General features: G+C 45.5%; 1 protein-coding gene across 3 annotated transcripts in view; it reads left to right on the top strand.

Annotated features, from left to right (window-relative positions):
• The first annotated feature begins 201 nt into the window (after positions 1 to 201).
• Positions 202 to 17,962, top strand: part of RNF213 (ring finger protein 213) — a 51,747-nt gene continuing 33,986 nt past the window's right edge. The window contains exons 1-22 of one of the 3 annotated variants that reach the window (XM_084492371.1): positions 202 to 387; positions 1,457 to 1,564; positions 3,117 to 3,448; positions 3,953 to 4,621; positions 5,224 to 5,402; positions 6,140 to 6,298; positions 6,566 to 6,759; positions 6,988 to 7,271; positions 8,246 to 8,508; positions 9,294 to 9,479; positions 10,044 to 10,236; positions 10,871 to 10,914; positions 11,197 to 11,350; positions 11,863 to 12,018; positions 12,666 to 12,764; positions 13,592 to 13,714; positions 14,094 to 14,274; positions 14,831 to 15,004; positions 15,268 to 15,426; positions 15,721 to 16,301; positions 16,597 to 16,762; positions 17,381 to 17,598. In XM_084492371.1, the coding sequence (XP_084348497.1) occupies positions 1,471 to 1,564; positions 3,117 to 3,448; positions 3,953 to 4,621; positions 5,224 to 5,402; positions 6,140 to 6,298; positions 6,566 to 6,759; positions 6,988 to 7,271; positions 8,246 to 8,508; positions 9,294 to 9,479; positions 10,044 to 10,236; positions 10,871 to 10,914; positions 11,197 to 11,350; positions 11,863 to 12,018; positions 12,666 to 12,764; positions 13,592 to 13,714; positions 14,094 to 14,274; positions 14,831 to 15,004; positions 15,268 to 15,426; positions 15,721 to 16,301; positions 16,597 to 16,762; positions 17,381 to 17,598 (4,608 nt within the window). In that variant the 5' untranslated portion in view covers positions 202 to 387; positions 1,457 to 1,470. Of the gene's footprint in view, positions 426 to 1,456; positions 1,565 to 3,116; positions 3,449 to 3,952; positions 4,622 to 5,223; positions 5,403 to 6,139; positions 6,299 to 6,565; positions 6,760 to 6,987; positions 7,272 to 8,245; positions 8,509 to 9,293; positions 9,480 to 10,043; positions 10,237 to 10,870; positions 10,915 to 11,196; positions 11,351 to 11,862; positions 12,019 to 12,665; positions 12,765 to 13,591; positions 13,715 to 14,093; positions 14,275 to 14,830; positions 15,005 to 15,267; positions 15,427 to 15,720; positions 16,302 to 16,596; positions 16,763 to 17,380; positions 17,599 to 17,962 lie in introns of all 3 variants that reach the window. The other 2 variants (XM_084492372.1, XM_084492370.1) reach the window with 2 other exon arrangements.

The raw sequence follows: 17,962 nt of genomic DNA, 5'->3' as shown, positions 1-17,962 counted from the left end.
GGCGGCCGGGAGCGGACCGGGGACGGCTACGGCCGGGCCCGGGCCGAAGCGGAGGGCGCGGGGCTGCGGCGGGGCACGGCCCGGTCCCCCCCGGAGCCCCCCGACGGCAGCGCGCACAGCTCCCGGCTGCAGCCGCGCCCCCGGCGGCACCCCCGGGCCCGGTGTTCCGGTGCCGCGGGTGATGCGCGGCCGGCGGCGGGGCGGGAGCCAGGCAGGAGCCGCCCCGGGGATGGGGAGGCGGTGACCGGAGCTCCGTGCCCCCCCCGTATCCCGCGGCAAGGATTGGCCGCACCGGGCCGGGGGCGGTGGCGGTGACGTCCCCCGGGGGAACCTCGGCTGCTCGGCGGAAAATCGAAACTTCACCGGGAGGCGGCGGCGGCGGAGCGGGTGCGCAGCGGGTCCCGGTCCCGGCCCCGGTGCCGTCGGTGAGCGCGGCCGCGGAGCTGCGTTGCTGGCGGGGCGGGGGGGTGGGGGGTGGCAGGGGGGCGGCGATCCGGGCTGGGTCGGGGCAGCGCGGCCCCGTGCGGGCGGGAGGCTGCGGGAGGGGGGTCCCCGGTGCGCCCCGACCCCGCTCGTCCCCGGGCATCCCTCCCGTCTCCTCCCGGGACGCCCGGGGCGCCCCTATTCTTGCTCATCCCGGTTCCACCCCCCGGTGCCCCCCGGCGGCACCCCCAGCGTCCCCCGGTCCCCCGGCATCGCAGTGCCCGGCCCCCCACGTCCCCCGGCTCCTCCGGTGACTCCCCCGATGCTCGCGGTCCCCCCCGAGACCCCCGCTCTTCCATCTTCGCCGGTGCCCCCCCCCCCCGTTCCCCCCTCCGGTGCTCCCCCCCCCCACGATGCACCCGCTCTGTCCCGGCACTCAGCTCCGGTGCCCGCTCCCGAGCACCCGGATCGGCCTGTACACAACTCCCCCCGTACCCCCCCCCGTACCCCCCCGGTACCCCCCGGTGTCCCCCCCCGGTGCCCCCCCCCCGGTGCCCCCCAGGTACCCCCCCGGTGCCCCCCCCCCGGTGCCCCCCCCCCGGTGCCCCCCCCCGGTGCCTCCCCCCCGGTGCCCTCCCGGTGCCCCCCCAGTGACCCCCCCGGTGCCCCCCCAGTGACCCCCCGCCCCTCTTCGGCCCCGCCTCCTACCAGCCTCATTTGCGTAGAGGCGGTTCCTCGCTACGCCATTGGCCCGTCCTCCCGCCTCATTTGCATACCTTGGCGGGATGGGATGGGGGGGAGGGACTACCTACCCAGGGAGGCGGGGCGAGCGGCGCCTCATTTGCATATAAGCCCCGCCCAGGGGATGGCCCCCTTCTCCGCCCGGAGGGTGCGGGCTGCGGGTAGGGGTGCGAAATCCTCGCACCTTCAGTGGGGAGGGGGGCTACGGGACCGTTATTGGCCGTTAGTATCCGTTATTGGCCGTTAACGCCTACGTTTCTCCTCTTGCCCCGTCCTTTTCTCTGCCCCCCAGAAGCTCCCGGCGGCATGGAGCGCCACGCGTGCCCACAGGGCTCTGGGGACGGATCCGGTGTCTGCAGCGGGTGCGGGGCCCGGCCGGGCGCGGGGGCTGCGGGCACAGGTAGGGGGGCTGCGGGCACAGGAGGGTAACGCTGAGGTAGGGGGCTGCGGGCTGGGGTGAGCTGTCCGTGCAGCCCTTGTGACACCCAGCCACAAGGTGGGGAGAAGCGGGGCCCCCCCGGCATCCCCCGTGCACATCTCCCATGCTCATGTCTCCGGTTTTCCTTTCCCCAAGGATCCGGTGCCGTTTTTATGCAATGCTCTGTTACACCAAGCAATCAAGTCCTTTTTGAACCAGAACTTCCTCTCTGTAGCTTGTTGTTAGGTTTGTCAGAATCGTTTTGATCACACGCTGATTTTGCCCCTACAAGCAGTGACAGAACCACGCACGCAGACTTAGTGCAGAGGAAATACTCCCAAATCCTTTATTTGCCTAGAGAACGACCCAGGCCACCAGAAACGCATTGGGCTGGGTGCAAAGAAGATGCTAAATCAGAATCAGCCTGTTGTAGTCCTGACAAGATCAGTTCTTTGCCAATCCCTCTGCAATCCAGAAAGTCAAAGTAACAAACCCCAGACCTCCAGGTCTTAAATGCTGTCAGACAAAATGCCCAGAGTATCTGTTCTGTTCGTTCCAAAGCTTTGTACCTGCTTCTGTAAATGACTGAAGGTGGTGGAAAGAGTTCTAGTGTATCACCAGAGAGTTCAGCAAACTAAATGATGGAGCTTGACCTGCAAACAATAGAGGAGTCACTGAGGAGCAGGAAAAGCTCAGAGAAGAGTATAAAGACTTTACATAATGACGTGACAGTAAATTGGATGTGAAACAGTATTGCAAAGGGTGGTGCCTGCTTCAGGCAAAAGATAACCTTCTGTCATTAAACGTGGTGCAACCTTTGGTCTGTAGTACTCAAAGGGACAGTGAACTGACCTTCACTTTGATTTTTGTGCTCATACTTCCAAAAATACCCTGAGGAAATCAGTATCGTTTGGTATTAGTTGATCTCCTCTCAAACTAAGTGTGGAAGCAGTGCTGAAGAGCTTGCGAAACAATTTTATAGACAGGAGAGATCTACTCTGATGACTTATTCAGGTCTGAGCTACCTTTTCACAGAAGCTTTTAAGGACTGGATTAAGCTTTTGAAGATGAAAGGTGAGTTTTCCCATGCCTTCCTGGATGCGATGCTCAGCTGTGTGATGGAGGTCATGCAGCCAGTCATGAGAAGGTTAAGAAAGCTGAGAAATGCCAGTGCACTGTCACCACGCATCTCAAGGATCCTGACGTATCTTGACAGGCAGCTGAGGTTCCCAGTGCCTGCTGCTTCAGCCAGTAGTGTGTTAGCTGGAGGCTGGATAGAGATAGACCACGAGCTCAGCACAATGTTTTCTTACTTTATTTATTTGCCTACCAATTGCAGGGCCTTTGGAGACAGGCCTGCTATGGAAGGAGGATGGTGTTATTGCTAGTGGTAGTTCTTAAACATGGAACAAAGCAGCTCTTGTGTCTTCCACTGATGCGTTTATTCAGTGGTAGACCCTGCTTGCTCACCAGTGGCCAAGAATTGTTTTCCTTCCTGACTCTAATTTAACAATGAACTTTACCTCCATTGCAGAAAGAGGAGACGTGAAGCTCACTCCAGACTCTGATACAGGAGCAGAGCCTAAAGGAGAGGTGAAGGGAGAAGGTGCTGATGGGCCTTCTACTCCTGAAACAAAGGAGGAGGAGGGAGGACTGCTGCTGGAGGACGTTTCAGCTCTGAGCAATACCTCAGAGACTGCGCCTGAATGTGATGCTGACGGCACTTCCATTACTGAGACAACAGAGGATGAGAAGGAGAAGGAAGAGGGAGCATCACTGCTGGAGGGCAAAGCAGCTCCAAGTGACATCTCAGAGACCTCACCTCAGGGAACGGCAGACGTTTCTTCCAAAAAATCACAGAAGAAGGTAAGGCTTTTATCAGTCCTCCTCCTTGGCACAACAACCTTGTTGTGCTCTCTTTCCTGAAGTAAGAGATTGTCCTGCATCATCACCAGTCCCTTTGGCCTGTATCTAAATACCACTGGCAGTCTGTTCCGAGGCAAACTGTAGATGTATTTGCTTACATTGCATTGCATATGCAGACAGCTGGTGTGCTGAGCAGTACAGCTTCCTCAGCAGTACCTTTGCTACATTGAGGGTAACAGCATAAAATTCTCATTACTAACTGGTCTAATCTTGTTAGTGAGCATCATGCTCAGAGCTGCTCTGCATTCCTGCTGAAAAAGTTTTGTAAATTAAAAGTACAGAATTCTCAAGAGCTGTTTCATCAAATGTATAATATTGTAGCTGGTTTTGTCCTTTCTCTTCATGGTCATATACTAGTTGCTGTGGAGGGGGTGACAACTTCTCCTCAGCAATGAAGCAACTGGTATTTTATTGTCTTATTTCTTTTTATTGTTATTATTACAGAAAAAGAGGAATAAAGCAAACAAAATTCCTTCTGGCTCTGAGGAAGAGAAGTCTCCGCCTTCTCTAAGCACAGCACCAGCTCAAGCTGCAGAGTTGTCTGATGCACAGAAAATCCAAACACCAGGCAGTGAAGTAGCCAAACCAAGTGCTGACTTACTTGCTGGTGACAACAGAGGTGCACTTGAAAACGGTGGTGTCTTGGGCCAGTTGGGAAAGGAAGCTCAAAGTCTGGAAATGGTTGCAGAAGGCAGTCACAGCAGCGTAGCTGTGATGACCCCGTCAAAGGAGAGCACTGTTAATAATGTGTCTGCCCCATCTCCAGGCTCTACAGCCCTGGAGGAGGTGAGAGGTGGAAGTACCACACAGAGCGGAGAAGTGGTCAGGAGTAACATGGAAGAGAGCAGTGCTGTGTCTGACACCGTCCAGCTTCTGGAATCCGAACCAGATTCCCAGTCTTTGGGTAGCAGAAACAAAATGACTTCAACGGGAGGAAGAACAGACACTTCCTCTGGGTCTTCCTCTGGTTCAGGGGTGTCTGAAAATAAGATTGCAACTTCTTGTGCTGAACGTGAAAGTCAAGACACGAAGACTCCTCCCGTGGCCAAAAGTTTAGAGGCTGGTAAAGGCAAACAAGACACCAGCCAGGAAGTAAGCTGTTCGACTACCAAGGTAAGCGTGTGAGTGAGAACTCCTGTGAGTATATGGTTGTGTTGGGAAAAGTTTCTCCTTTTTCACTACGATTCTCTTGTGCTGTCAATAAAGCTGAAGACCATGAGACTGGGAATGTGTTCTAGCATAGCTCTCTGAGTGGCTGGTCAGTTGCCACTAGGAGCTGTGAACATATCTCTTCTCCAGGAGGCTCTTCCAGGTGTGTTCTCCGGTGATGCCTTCGTATCTCCTTTGACTAGGACATCCTCATGCTTTTTAGTTGTCTGTGCTCTAGTTGGGGACAGACCTGTCAAGCTGTAAATTGCTGTTGGTTTTCTTTTATTTTCTTTCTTTGGGGACCTGTGGCTTACTGGCCTGACTTTTTACAAATGTGTGTGGATTTCATTCCTTTTGCAATCCATGCACTATTTCCCATAACCAGTAGCCTCTCCTTACTGTATTTGACTTAGTGAGGGATTAGTGTTTCCAGAAGTACAAAACTAGCTGATATGATATGACTTCTGGGTATCCCCTTCTGTCTGAAGAGGTGCTGGGCATTTCTGCAGGTGTTGTACTTCCAGGGTCTTCTGTTTCATTTGATATTGTTTGTCATCCTAACACAGAAGGAAGACGTGAAGAAAGAGAAGACCCAAAATGAGAAAGCTCATGAAGCAACTGAGAAGACAAAACAGACCAAGGGACCTGAGATTGATAGAAAGAATGGTGCTTCAGCTGTAACAAACAGTAGCAAGAATGAAAACCAACAGAGGAACCAGAAGCCTGTGGATAAGAGTAAAGAAAGGTGAGAATAACACTGCTGCCTCCCCAGCGTTCTCAATTCGCAGGATTTGGTGTGAGGTAGAGCAGAGGACACCAGACTGAGGCAGGGGAATGAAGGACTAAGGTTTGGTGTGTGTGTGTATCATGGGTCTGTGGAAATAAAATTAGACTTACAACTGAGATAAACTACTACTCATGCAAGGTGGTCACTGTTTAATCAGGAGTTGCAGCACAGGTCATGCATTGGTTAAAGTGATACACTTGAGCTTTTTTTGAGGTATCTGCTGAATAAAATAAAAAGTAGAAATAAATGCAATCTTTTTCTTTTACTCTTATGAGCAACCAGGACTGTGCTTCACAGGTTGTTTTAATTTTTTTTTTTTTTGGATTATTGATGGGATGAGCTGTTGTGATTAGTGTAACTTGTTTTGCATGGTGGGTGTGAGCTGGAAGAGGGATAAATCATTGTCATTTCAGGTGAATCTGCTGGGTGAGGTATTTCTGTTGGCTTACTAATGCAGCGACCCAGCCAGATGCGACTGGAGCATTTCATACTTTAGGAATTCCTTTTTTTCTTTTGGCAATAGGTTTTACATTAGGTCTGCTATGTAGCATCAGTTTTAGTGAACTGGTAACAGAGCTCGTTAGTCTTGCCTCCAGTAAGCTAGCAGCTCAGAAATGTTTTGTCATTTATAATGATTTGTGCTATAAATGTAAAAAAGTAATTCTTTCTATATTCTTTCTATTTATTTTCTGTAGTTCTGTGAACCAAAGTGAGTGTGTTACAGTGTATTTCCATGCAGTATTGTCTAAAGACTTCAAGCTAAACCCTGAGACCCATAAAGTGTTCATTAAGGCTCAAGGCGTTCCTGGCTACGTAGACTGGAAGGACAACGTTTGTGAGCTGATCTGCACCAAGTGAGTACTCTGGGTCACACAGGTACAGGAGTGCTTTAGCTTTGGAGAGCAGAAAGCAACGTGATACTTCCTTTAATACTTAAGACTACAGCTATTTGTCCATGGGGTGGATATTGATACCAAGTGTTTTTATAAGTATTCCAAAATTCTCATTATGAAAGAATAATCACCATTCCTATTGAAAATTGAGCGATGCATGGAGAGGAAGTATGTTGACCAGCTGATATCTTGTCCTTTGCCTCCTTTGCTGTGTTTTGTGTTATTTAGGCAACTAGGAGAACATGGATACCTCATTGAGGGCTGTGTAGCTCTTGCAAAGGAAAGTATGAATAAATGCATTCCTTACAAATACTGGGTTTCCTGTGGTGACGGACAATATGAATTTATTTACAAGGATCCAGAACCAAATAATCATGTGAATCGCTGTTTATACATAAACAGCACGTTGATCAGCAACGGAGGTGAGCTTTTTTGATTGGATCTGCAAATTGTTATTTTCTCTTGCCTTTTAGTGGTATGATTTCTAACTTCATATGGAATAACTTTATTAGACAGCACTGTCTCAAGTTGGAAACTTTATGTGTCGGTGGGGTATTTCTGTGTACAGCTGAAAGAACAAAGGCATATGCAAATGTGTGTTTGCTTCTCAAGTTATTGTTTTCTTGTGTTCTCATCTCTGTTTATTCCAGAATGGCACCAGTATGATGACATTGTCTGTGCAAAGCCTTCCATGTTTAAAAACTTGAAGAGTCGTATTCTTTTTCAAGATAAAAAGAAAGATATTGTGAATGGGAAGATAATAGCTGCAAATATTATGTTAGAAAATATCTTCAGCATTCTTGGAACCTGGAGCCCCGTCAACCTGATGAACTTCTTCTCTCAGCTGAAACAATTTCACTGTGTTACAAAGGAACCATGTGTGTATAGTGGCAAGAAATTGGCATGGAATGAGTTAGACTTTGGAGAACAGCAGGTAATCTGTTTACTTTTAGCAGGTGCTAGAAAAGAGAAGTTTGATAACAGAGCTTTATTTTTGCTGTTGACCTTGTTGGGATTGATTTTTGGTTTTCCAATCAAAACGTTCATGTGACAGAACCAGCAGGGATCCTTTCATGGTGTCTGCCACTATCAACCTTGCGAACTTTCTGTTAACTTTTGCAGTTGCAGTTCTGAATATCTCAGCTTGGTGAGAAGCAGAAACCTGGGGACTTCTTAAGGAGTGGGTTTGGTATGAATGTAGACAGGACCTCCAGAGTCCTAAATTCTAAGTCTCTTACCTGTCATAGTTACGAAATGCGGCAGAAACATCACATCTTTGCTTCTGGGGCTTCACACCGCTGTAATGGGTGCTTATTTCTAACTTTCTGATTACTCGGGAGAGGCCACAAGGTGGCATACTGTCCTAGCAGTACATCCTGGCTGCCCAGGCTCAGCTAACAGCTGAATTTCACGTGACTGCCTGTGAAGGGTGATTTTGGTAGTATGGTACCACCAAACAGCACAACGTTGCGAAACCCCTTGGACATGAACCCTCTCTTTTACTGACTCCCAACCAAGCCCAAGTCCACTGGGAAACCGGTCTGCTTACTGATCAAGGCTGTGGCAGGCGGTGGCTGTATGGGCAGTCTTGGGTGTTAGACTGCCTGGCTCACCAGTCCCCTTTGAGACCTGCCCAGCTCTGCTGTGCTGGGTGAGGCAGTCCCGGAGCAGTGGGACCCAGTCCCACAGGGATGGACATGGAACGTCACAGGAACTGGGGTACCACGCCTGATGTTCTAGTGATGTTTTGTGCCGTATGTGCTTATATCCTGGTACCACCATGGTGTCGTATTGTATATGAGGCTATTGAGTGTCCCAGCTGTGACAGAAGATGATAGCTTCAAGAGGAAAAGACTAATTGGGGAACTAATGCTGTGGTTGCTTTGTTTCTTCCCTTCTTTGTCTTAGGTGAATGAGTTGCTGCTAGAATATATTAGGAAAATAGCTCATCCTTACTTTCTTCCGGAAGGTGCAGAAGCATCGCAGAAGGATATAACAATAAAAAGTAAACTAGCTCTAGGGCTCACCCTTCTTGGAGTAGTTGAGTTGTTCAATCTACCAACAACGAAAGAGGATCTGGCTGCCCTGTGTTGCCTCTTGTGCTTGGAGAAGAAGTCAGAAAAAGCCATACAGGATGAAATTAATCAGATTAAAGCGGGTTTTAAAGGAAGGTATGTATGCTGCTGGTCTAGTAACTAACTGGAGTGTTTTTACTGCAGTGTGGTAGGTAGCAAGCACAGCATGCTGTGAAAAAACAGCAAGAGATCCAGCTTTCTAGTTTCAGAGAATTACAGAAAAAATCAGGTTTGAAGGGATTTCCACAGAGGCCTGTTCAACTTCCTGCTCAAAGTAGGGCTAGCATCCAGGCAAGGTTTCAGTCAAGTTCTGAAAAAATCCAGGGATGAAGATGGCACAACTTCTCAGGGACCCTCTTACAGTCACATACCTTTCTTGATGTGAAAAAGGTTTTCCTTCTGTCCAAACAGTATTTCCCTTATTGCAGCTTTTCCCTGTTGCCTATTGAGTAGTAGGTTGAATACTAGCTTCTTCTTTGCTATTCATCCTTACAAACTCCAAGAACTGTCACTAAAATGCCTGTATATATTTATAGCTTTGTATATTTGCTTCACACATTCCCTGACTCAACTTGGAGGGGCTCACATTAAAACTGTAAGCTATTGTCACCACTTCTTAGCCCTTGATTAGTAGGGTTTTTAGCAGGGAGAATCAGGTAAGAGTACAGCTTCGAGTCTTAAACTTTTACTGAATATACTCTTCAAGGAAGATAAGATTGAACCAAAATAATTACAAGAAGTAATTTGAGGGTACATAGCAAGATGGAGGTGTAGCTGTTTTTTTTTTTTTTTTTTTTTTTTTCCCTTATCACGCAAGGGCATTCTTCAGTCCCATAAGAAGCTATTCTTGTACTATTTTGTTTGTTTTGGTATTTTTCTAGCTGGAGGCCTCAACTGATAAACTTGTATCTGAGATGCATTGATAAAGAAGTAGACCACTTGGTGTGGATTCTTCCTCTTCTGCATTTACTTGCTGCTTCTGCGCAGTGTGACTCCTTATCAATAGAAGAAGATATCTGGGCAGGGCTGGAAGGAATTCCATTTGTTGAAACAAGGAAATGTCATAGGTAAGTTTTCCAGAATCACTGGTTATGTCCAATGCCTTGACGTTGTAATTGGTGGTGGTTGCCTTACTTCATCTCTTATTATTATTTTTTTTTTTAAACAAGCAAACAAAACAACCAACCAACCAAAAAAAAACAAAACAAAAACAAACGACAAATGTAACATGTTGATGGTGCGTATTTGGGGTATTTGAACACAGACTGTATTGGTTGCTCATAGATTGTGGTGTACAGTGAAGCTGTGCAGCATATTACTTTTCAAACACAGTTCTTAATTCTGCAAGCTGTGGAACTGCTCACCTGATTGGTCATGTCTGCTGTGAGTTAAAGCAGTTTATAGTATGTATGGTACAGAATATGAGCTGGACTTGGAATACACTTTTTTTGAACATTTATTTCTGCTCTGTAGTTTGATACCGCTTCTGCAATTACTGGGTGTCGGAGTTTTTTTACCCATCTTCAGCTGTAAATGAGAGAAGTACTCAAGTCAGACTAAGAGCCTTTCTCTGGGCTCAGTAAGCCCCTTTGTACCTTTAACTTGAAGAGTTTGTTTTGCCTTCCATTCAGGATGAACATACTGCAACTAATGAAAGAAAAGAAATACTTGATGGAGTTTGACAGGACTTTGGTCAAGTCCTGGATCTGTGTGCTGCCCACGGAAAACCTGGCTGAATTCATAGAAGATTTCTCCTGTGATTTGTTAGTTTCCCTTCAAGGTGTTTATTACAGATTAAAGAACACTGGCCATTGGAACAGCAAGGTTTGTCTTCTGGCAGCTTTACCCAGCTAAGGGATAAAGGCTGAAATTGGGCTGTAGTGTGTCTTTTAGCAGAACTGCCTGTCACTGAAGGAAATGTGGTTGGTAACAAGTTAGAGCACAAAAAGCTTAATTTAGCTAAAAGCAAAAATAGTTGCTCTGAAGTAAGAGATTCCGAAGGGAGAGAGGCAAGGGTGTGTCTGTAGCACAAAGTTTTACTGGAATAGATGAGAGAAGGGCCTGCTTATCTGGGTTTGCTCTTTGTCACTTATAGCAAATATTTTAATTCTCAGATGGCTGCCTGAAACTTTTTTTGAGATATTTTTGTGCCTGTTGTGAAAACACTTCTATTTGAGTGAAGACAATAGGAATTACACATTGCAATTACTAGAAATAATCAATTTTAAAACCCTAAATTGTAAGAAGTGTGGCTGTTGTTTGGACGAATAATGGCATCCTATATGTTGACTCTAGCATCCAGTAAAGCATTTTTGCAATTTTATATTATTTGTATAACAACATTGAAGAAAGCATGTGGAAGAGTACTGAATTCCCTCTTTCACTGTATCTTTTTCAACTCATGAGAAACCAGGACACAAAATTCATTCCACAGTAATATTTTACTTTCCATTCTTAGGCAGTTGAGGACCTGCTGTGTACCTTGGAGAACAGACAGACAAGGTAACTGAAGTACACTGTTGTGAGAGTTGTCTCCTTTTTATTTTTATTTATATCATGCCTGTTATGTGGGGTTATGCTTGTAGCTTAAATGTGTGTTGAAATTTGAAATACTGTTTTTTTTCATATAAAAGGATCCTGTATTTCTGTATCTCTGTCAGATAGAAACATTTTTAAAAAATCCATCTGGGAGAACAATGGTTGGTTGCCACACTGTATTAAAATGGCTTCTTTTTTTTCCTTTGAACAAAAAAGAAATTCTCCCTCTCTGTTGCTGTTCTTCAGAGCTCTGGAAGCTCGCTCTTGGCAGTCGTGCTTGACCCTCTGCCTCAAGCTTCATGAGAGCGTCTGCAAGCGCACGAAGCTGGTGTTAGAGTTCAAGATTCCTGCCACTATGGCCAGGATGATTTCAAAGGTTGCCAGACTTCAGCCCACAGCAGTGAGTACTGAGCAACTGTTCTTGGGTTGACATGAGTGGGGTATCTAGAAATATGACAGAAATGGTACAACAGACTGATTTATAGATTGTTCTCGTGTTGGAAAGCTTAATATTCTGAATTAGCCAAAAATGTGGTATGTTCAAAAACTTTTGAAATCACTTAATGATTTTGAATCTTATTGTTGAAAGCAAGGTCAAATGCTTAGTTTTACTGTAATGGGCTCTGTTTTGTCTTTTTTTTTTTTTTTTTTTTTTTTTTTCCCATTATATTTTGTCTTTCTTTCCTGGAAAGAAAATTCTTAAGCAAAGGCTGTTTGTGAGCTTTGCGTTTTTCCAGCCTCTGTCCTTTTATTCAGGTATTGATGGGGCTCTGTTGCTGGGCTGGTTTGCGCCCAGCACATTTGGATGTCTGATGCATTTAGGCCTTGTCTTTTAGAAATACTTATTTTAAATCTGTTGTATGCTGCTGTCCTGCTTGAACTGATCTTTATTTTTCCACCTGTGTGCATCAGGTTGTGAGAGATGAAACCATACAGGAAGCTTCAGTGGTAGAAGTATTCAACAAAGCTCTAGAACATACTCGAGCCTGGTTCAGAAATGCTTTAAGCCGGAACTTACTGGAAGAACATGTAGGGCATGTGGCGTTCTCTATTTATAAGGAACCTGAGGTTTGTCATCAGAATAAAAACGTCTTTTACTGTACCTTAACTGTATATAGTCTGGGTCTAATGGTTCTTTGCTGGAGACCGTAGCTGCTGTGGCTGGGTAAGGAATGAGGTGGAGAGAGGCAGTGCAGACCAGGAGCTGAGAGGCTGCATTGTTTTAAACACTTGGGCTGAAAAGCAAAAGGCTATACTTGGTGCTTTGCATCTCATCTTGTTCCCGCTGATTCTTTGCTGCTCTGAAAGGCAGGGCTGGAATGATGAGCTGCCTTCCAGGTGTTTAGCTGGAGATATTGTCGTGCTCACCCTGTATGTGTTACAGGCTGCCCATTAGGCCTTCAGCACACAAGCACAGAGCAGCTCCTTACAGACTGCCTCAGTCTGGTGCTCCAAGACCTCCCTCGGGCAATTCCCAGCATCAAGGTGGAAGTGGTTTATGCACGTCTCCTTTAGTATCAGGGACATATTGGAGCTGTTTAAAAAACATTTTGCAGCTCTGGAGTGCTCTTTCTCTTTTTGGATGGAAACATTTGAAAGGACTGCATATTATTTGAGGAGCATGGGGTCTCTCTTCAGCACAGCAGTGTTCTTTCTTATTTTGGTTTTAAATCTTGACACTTGGCATTCTGGATTTGTTTGCTTCTCATCTGCAGGCCTGGAATGAATTTGTGAATATCAGCTTTCCAGATGAACAATTCACTGAGAAGTGGAAGAGGACTTTACTTGCAGATTTGGAAAGAAGAATTCAGGCGGTATGGGGAGCTGTGGGAAATCAGTGCATGCCAGTGGGCCAAGATCAGAGGGAATGGACAGTCTTCTGCTATGCTTCTAGAATAATGTCTTGAGCCTGAACGGGCACATGAAAATACTGTGGTCATAAAAGTTGCCACTGCTGTTACAAAACATGTTCTGGAGGTTCGAAATTAGACGTGAAACTGTAACCGTGCTGTATTCTTGGTGTCAGACTCCAGTGGCCTGTTAGCCTGGCTGCAATGCTTCTCTGTTTCTAGCAGTGACTGACGACCTGGTGCTTTAAAGGAAATTGCATCCTTTGAGCAATTACCACCTCTTCAGTTTTAAGGAATGGTGGGTGCAAAGTAAGCACCCAGGGACTTAAAGAAACAGAGTTTGCGCATGTCTCGTCTCATTCATTGTGTAGAAATTGTTGTCTGGGATCCCAAACACACTGTGTAGGTCCCTTCCAATATCAGCTTATCTATCTCATCTGCTTTCTACATCAGCTGAAAAATTCTTTAAGCTGTTGGTTTTCCTAGTGTAATCAGAAAAAAAAAAAAAAAAAAAAAAAAGTAACTCCTGGTGGCAACTTGGATAGGAGGGATACTTATTTAGTGATTGTACATCTTAGAGGGAAACATCTCCAAATTTTTTCCAGCACTTATCTGTGCTTCGTTATTCTTCCAGTTTTTGGTAAGTGGTGCAGGTACAATGCTTGGCTTCACTAGGGGACTTAAATTTTTGGCTTAGTACTTTTATTGTCTTAATAGCACTCTTGCATGCTTTCTGAAAACGTTTTGGAAATTTAAGGCTGATAAGAGATCTCTTCTCTTTTACCCTGTAGGAGCCTCCAGTTAACCAAATCTTAGTTTACTGCTGTCAGTATCGCCTAATTCAAGATCTTAACAGTTCCATTGGTTGGTGTTTCAAAAATTGTGCCATAGAGGCCGTAACTGCAGCTTGCCAGGTATTGTATTTTCCCTCAGAGTGGGAAAGGAAAAGTCTAATTTCATTTTGCACAGAAATCTTGTATAGGGATGTACATTTCTATGGAAGAAGAGTAGCACATTCAGTCTCTGATTACTTGAATTGCTGTGGATTTTTTTAGTTTGTTAAATTAACAAAAAAGTATTGACAAATAGAGATCTGTTTAGACAGGGTCCATGAGAAATACTTGTAATGCTTGTCACATTGTGGCTCTTGTGTCGCATGTTGTATGGTGACTTTGGAACATGCCTCAGTGCTGGAATTGTGACTCTTGACATCAGTGCCTGTTTCTGAGATTGACCCAGTGTAATCCAAAACACTGATGCATTCTTCCCTTCTGTCATGTATATATTGTGCAGACTCAGGGCAATCTCCTTGATAGGATACCTTCCTACAACATGGACCAATTTGGCCAGCTTATATCAACTATTATTGTGAAATCATGGCCGAGAGCGAGTGAGCAGTCCAAGGATGATATTGATGAGACTTTGCACCACATGCTTACGTGGCCTGACATCAAGCATGTCTTCAGCTTTAGTGGTATGTCTGTATGTATGCCTGTGTTTCTTTGCTGAGAAGGAAAGGAGTACATAAACTTTTTCTGCTGTTGAGGTGAGGAATGGAACAAAACTCAGACTATTCAGCCTGTTGATGGAGGGGAAACGGTAAGGAGAGGGAGCCAGTATTCCTCTTGTGCTAATTCACTGCAGCCTCTTCAGAATTTGTACTGAACCTGTAGATCGTGGATTTGTAGAACATAGCTTCTTACTCTCCAAAGTTCTAACAAGTCATTGCTACATAAAAATGCAAGTGTTTGTCATGCAAGTGGGTTGAAATGGCTTGTGTTTTCTCCATGAGTTTTGGGTATGGCCTATCCATGGGAAGGTGTCTGAACTGCTGTCCTGGGATCCTGGTGGTTTCTGTTCAGGAAAACATGAAGGATTGGAGGATGGTGTGATAAGTTAGACACTTTTGGGTAGGGATTCAGGTGAGAAATGGAAAGACTCTGTTTTATGATGTTGAATAATTATTTCTTCTGCCTAGTTCTTGTGAAGCCAGACTGATCTAGGTTCTACATGCTTTGTTTATTGAACAGGAAGAAACACAAAGCTCCTAGAACAACTTACAGATGAAGCAAAAAATATAATGGCCACAGCAGATTCTTTGTTCATGAGTATCACTGATGGCATCCAGCAAGGGAGTATCCTTGTGAAACACCTGGAAGAGATTTTGCAGCACGAGAAACAGTTCATCTGTATCTGGGAGCTAAGTAAGAGCCTTGTTGGCTTATGGCATCATTGTAGTGATTGATGGCTTACTCTGTTAAACCTACTTCATTGATTAGTAATACTAATTAGATGCCTCATCAGTTAAGTCCTGTCCTTGTCAATGTACTTTATGTGGAGCTTGCAACTCGAAGTTACGTTGTCTGCATTTTGCTGTTCCTGACTGCGCTAATCCAAACCTGAGTTATGGATGCAGGAGGTGGGAAGTATCTGCCTTGTGACTGACTGCAGATGGTTTTTCTTTCAGAGCACAACCAGCTGCCACAAGGGAACAAAGAAGTACTCATGAGAGAACTGAAAGAAGTGCTGCAGAGGAGTCAAGAAGAAGTAACATTCATCAAAGGACAGAAAAAAGCAATAGGAACCTTTCTGAACATGTGCAGGAAGGTGCAGGCATCTGTGAAAGGTAGTGTTTTGGGGGAGCAATTTTAAAATGGGAACTCCAGAAAACGTATTTTTCTTTGAAAACTGCTGACTTTTTATAAACAGGTTTTGTTCTAAACTATAGTAAGGATGGGACTGGGGGGAAATCTGGAGTGTCCGGGGGCAAAGAGTGAGTACTAATGAATCAAATGGTATTTGTAGGGATCCACATGCCCCTACATGTGTCAAATTTTGCAACACAGCTGATTAGATGAAGTAAACTGGACCACAGACTAGATATTTAACCTCTGATGTGACCTATCTCTCTATTTTAAAGTGGCTGTAGGTGAGGTGGAGCTTCAACACTCAGAAGATCTTCGCTTAAAGAAACTAAATAAAGTTGTGAATGTGGGAGAAAGACCTATAGAGACTTACTACAGTCTGAGCCAAGAGCTGAAACAATTTGCCCAGAAAATGCACTCTTTTAAAGATAGCCTGATCTTCCAGCAGTTTTGGGAGGAAGCCGCCAAGAAGATGAGACAGGAGGATGTTTTGGAGGAGGAGGAGGTTGTTCCTGTATTGGACCTTGATAATGTTTCCAGTCATCTAATCTCCCCTTGTTTTATGAGTTACGAAAGGTTGTATGAAGATCTCAGATCTGGAAGTCTCACTCTGTCTGCAGTTGATAAAATTTTTAAAGAATTCAGAAATCATTCTGAAATTATCAAATCTGAGCTAAGGATCATATGTGAACTTAAACCTGGAGAAGAGAGAGACTGGGTTGATCATCGATTTCAGCAGATCCAGCAATATCATGAAATGCATCTAATTTTAGATGCTGCAAAGATTATTGCCCATGTCAAAGAGAATTTAAACCTCTCTGGTGACTTCAGCGTCCTGGCAAACTTGTTGTACATAGTAAGTATCCACTTCTTCAGCCCTGTACTGTCAGGGTGTTGGCTGGAAAGCTTGGTAGATCTGAACCTTCTAGGAAGCCTATCCTAGCCTGTCAAGAGCCGTTCCCTGCCCCAAAATGCTTATTTGAGATAAAACTAAGTGTTCAAATAAAGTGCTTGTGTGTAATCTTTCATAAGAGGGAAGGTATATTCCTCTGGTGTTTGAGGTGTGGCTTCACAGAGGGCTTTTCTTTCCCTTGCAAGACAGGCTGTATTTCTCATTTCCAGACTGCATGTTTGTATTGCTTGCTTTGTAGACAGAAAAGCTTGAATTATACAAGACACAAAAGCTGGAATCCATCAGCCCTGAGCTTATGCATGCCAAGAAACTGCTGGAGGGGATCACTGTGAACCGTCGTGGGTGCCTGGGGGAGCTGGCCAAGCAGAAGGAGTTTGTCTGCTGGGTCAGAGAAGCACTGAAAGGTGAGTGCTGCTCACCTGAGAATTAGGTGGATGGTACCAGAAGGGATGCTGATTTGTTTGGGGGCAGGAGGAATGCCATGTTCCTGACCTATTGGCTTTATGTGTTCACAGCTTCTGGTATTACTGTTGCTAGCATTTCTTATGGGTTTCAGCATGGAACACACTATAAAGTATCCCCTTTAAATGTGCCACTGTAGTCTTGTGCTGCACACAGCTGCTACCCTGCCTGGAAGGGTTGTAACTGCTGCTGCTACTCAGTTCAGGTCGGTCTTTTAAGAGAACAGAGGCCATCCATTTAGCAGGATAGCAGCAGTAAGATTACTTCTGTGCATGTCAGCTCAGCTTTCTTACATGCACACAGACACGCACCCTTTGAATGGCTTCCATCCAGGCTGTGAGCCTGTGCTGTTCACGGCAATGCAGAGAAAAGCCAGGGCCAAGGATGCCATTAACGTAGATGAATTCCTCAGGAAAGTTGGTGGTGGTATGGGTAGACAGAAGTTGCAATGGGGATCTTGTTCAGTGGCATTTTTATGCATCTTCTGTAAAAGGGGGTGATGTGGAATTGCATTAATACTGCCTCATCCATTGTTTTTTCATGCATTTATCTCATTTAAGATATAAATGAGCTGAAAGTATTTGTAGACTTGGCTTCTATCTCTGCTGGGGAGAACGACATGGATGTGGATCGTGTGGCTTGTTTCCACGATGCTGTACATGGCTACTCTTCCCTGCTCTATGAGCTGAGGCAAGAGTCAGGGTTTGTGGACTTCATGTACAGCTTGAGAAAGCTGTGGCGAGCCCTGGACATGGATGAGAATCTTCCCAAAAAACTGGTGAGTTCTGCTGAAGCAGGTCGTCTCTGCATCCTCTTGTTTCTGCCTTCCAACAGTGGATGGAAGATTGACTGCACAGGGCAGATTCCAGTTGTGTGGGGGCATCACAGCAGCTCTTGTTATTGGAAGAGAAATGTTTTGTTTTTGTGGTATGAAAATTCACAGCAGCAACTGTTAATGGTATAGCACAGATTTCTCCAGAGCACTGCTGAGGCTTTCAGATGTGCCATGGTGTAGCTTTGCTCTTCTAAATAGTTTAAATGATACAAAAGATGGAAGACAAATGACTGGGAACTCCATCTTATTCTTTGCAGCAGGACATGTTTCTATAGCAAGAGGCTCTGAAGCACAGTAGCAGCACAGG

This window comes from Aythya ferina (assembly GCF_964211825.1).
Source record: "Aythya ferina genome assembly, chromosome: 18".
Lineage (NCBI taxonomy): Eukaryota > Metazoa > Chordata > Aves > Anseriformes > Anatidae > Aythya > Aythya ferina.
The sequence above is the reverse complement of the archived record's forward strand: the minus strand, read 5'-3'. Positions and strand labels throughout refer to the sequence as shown.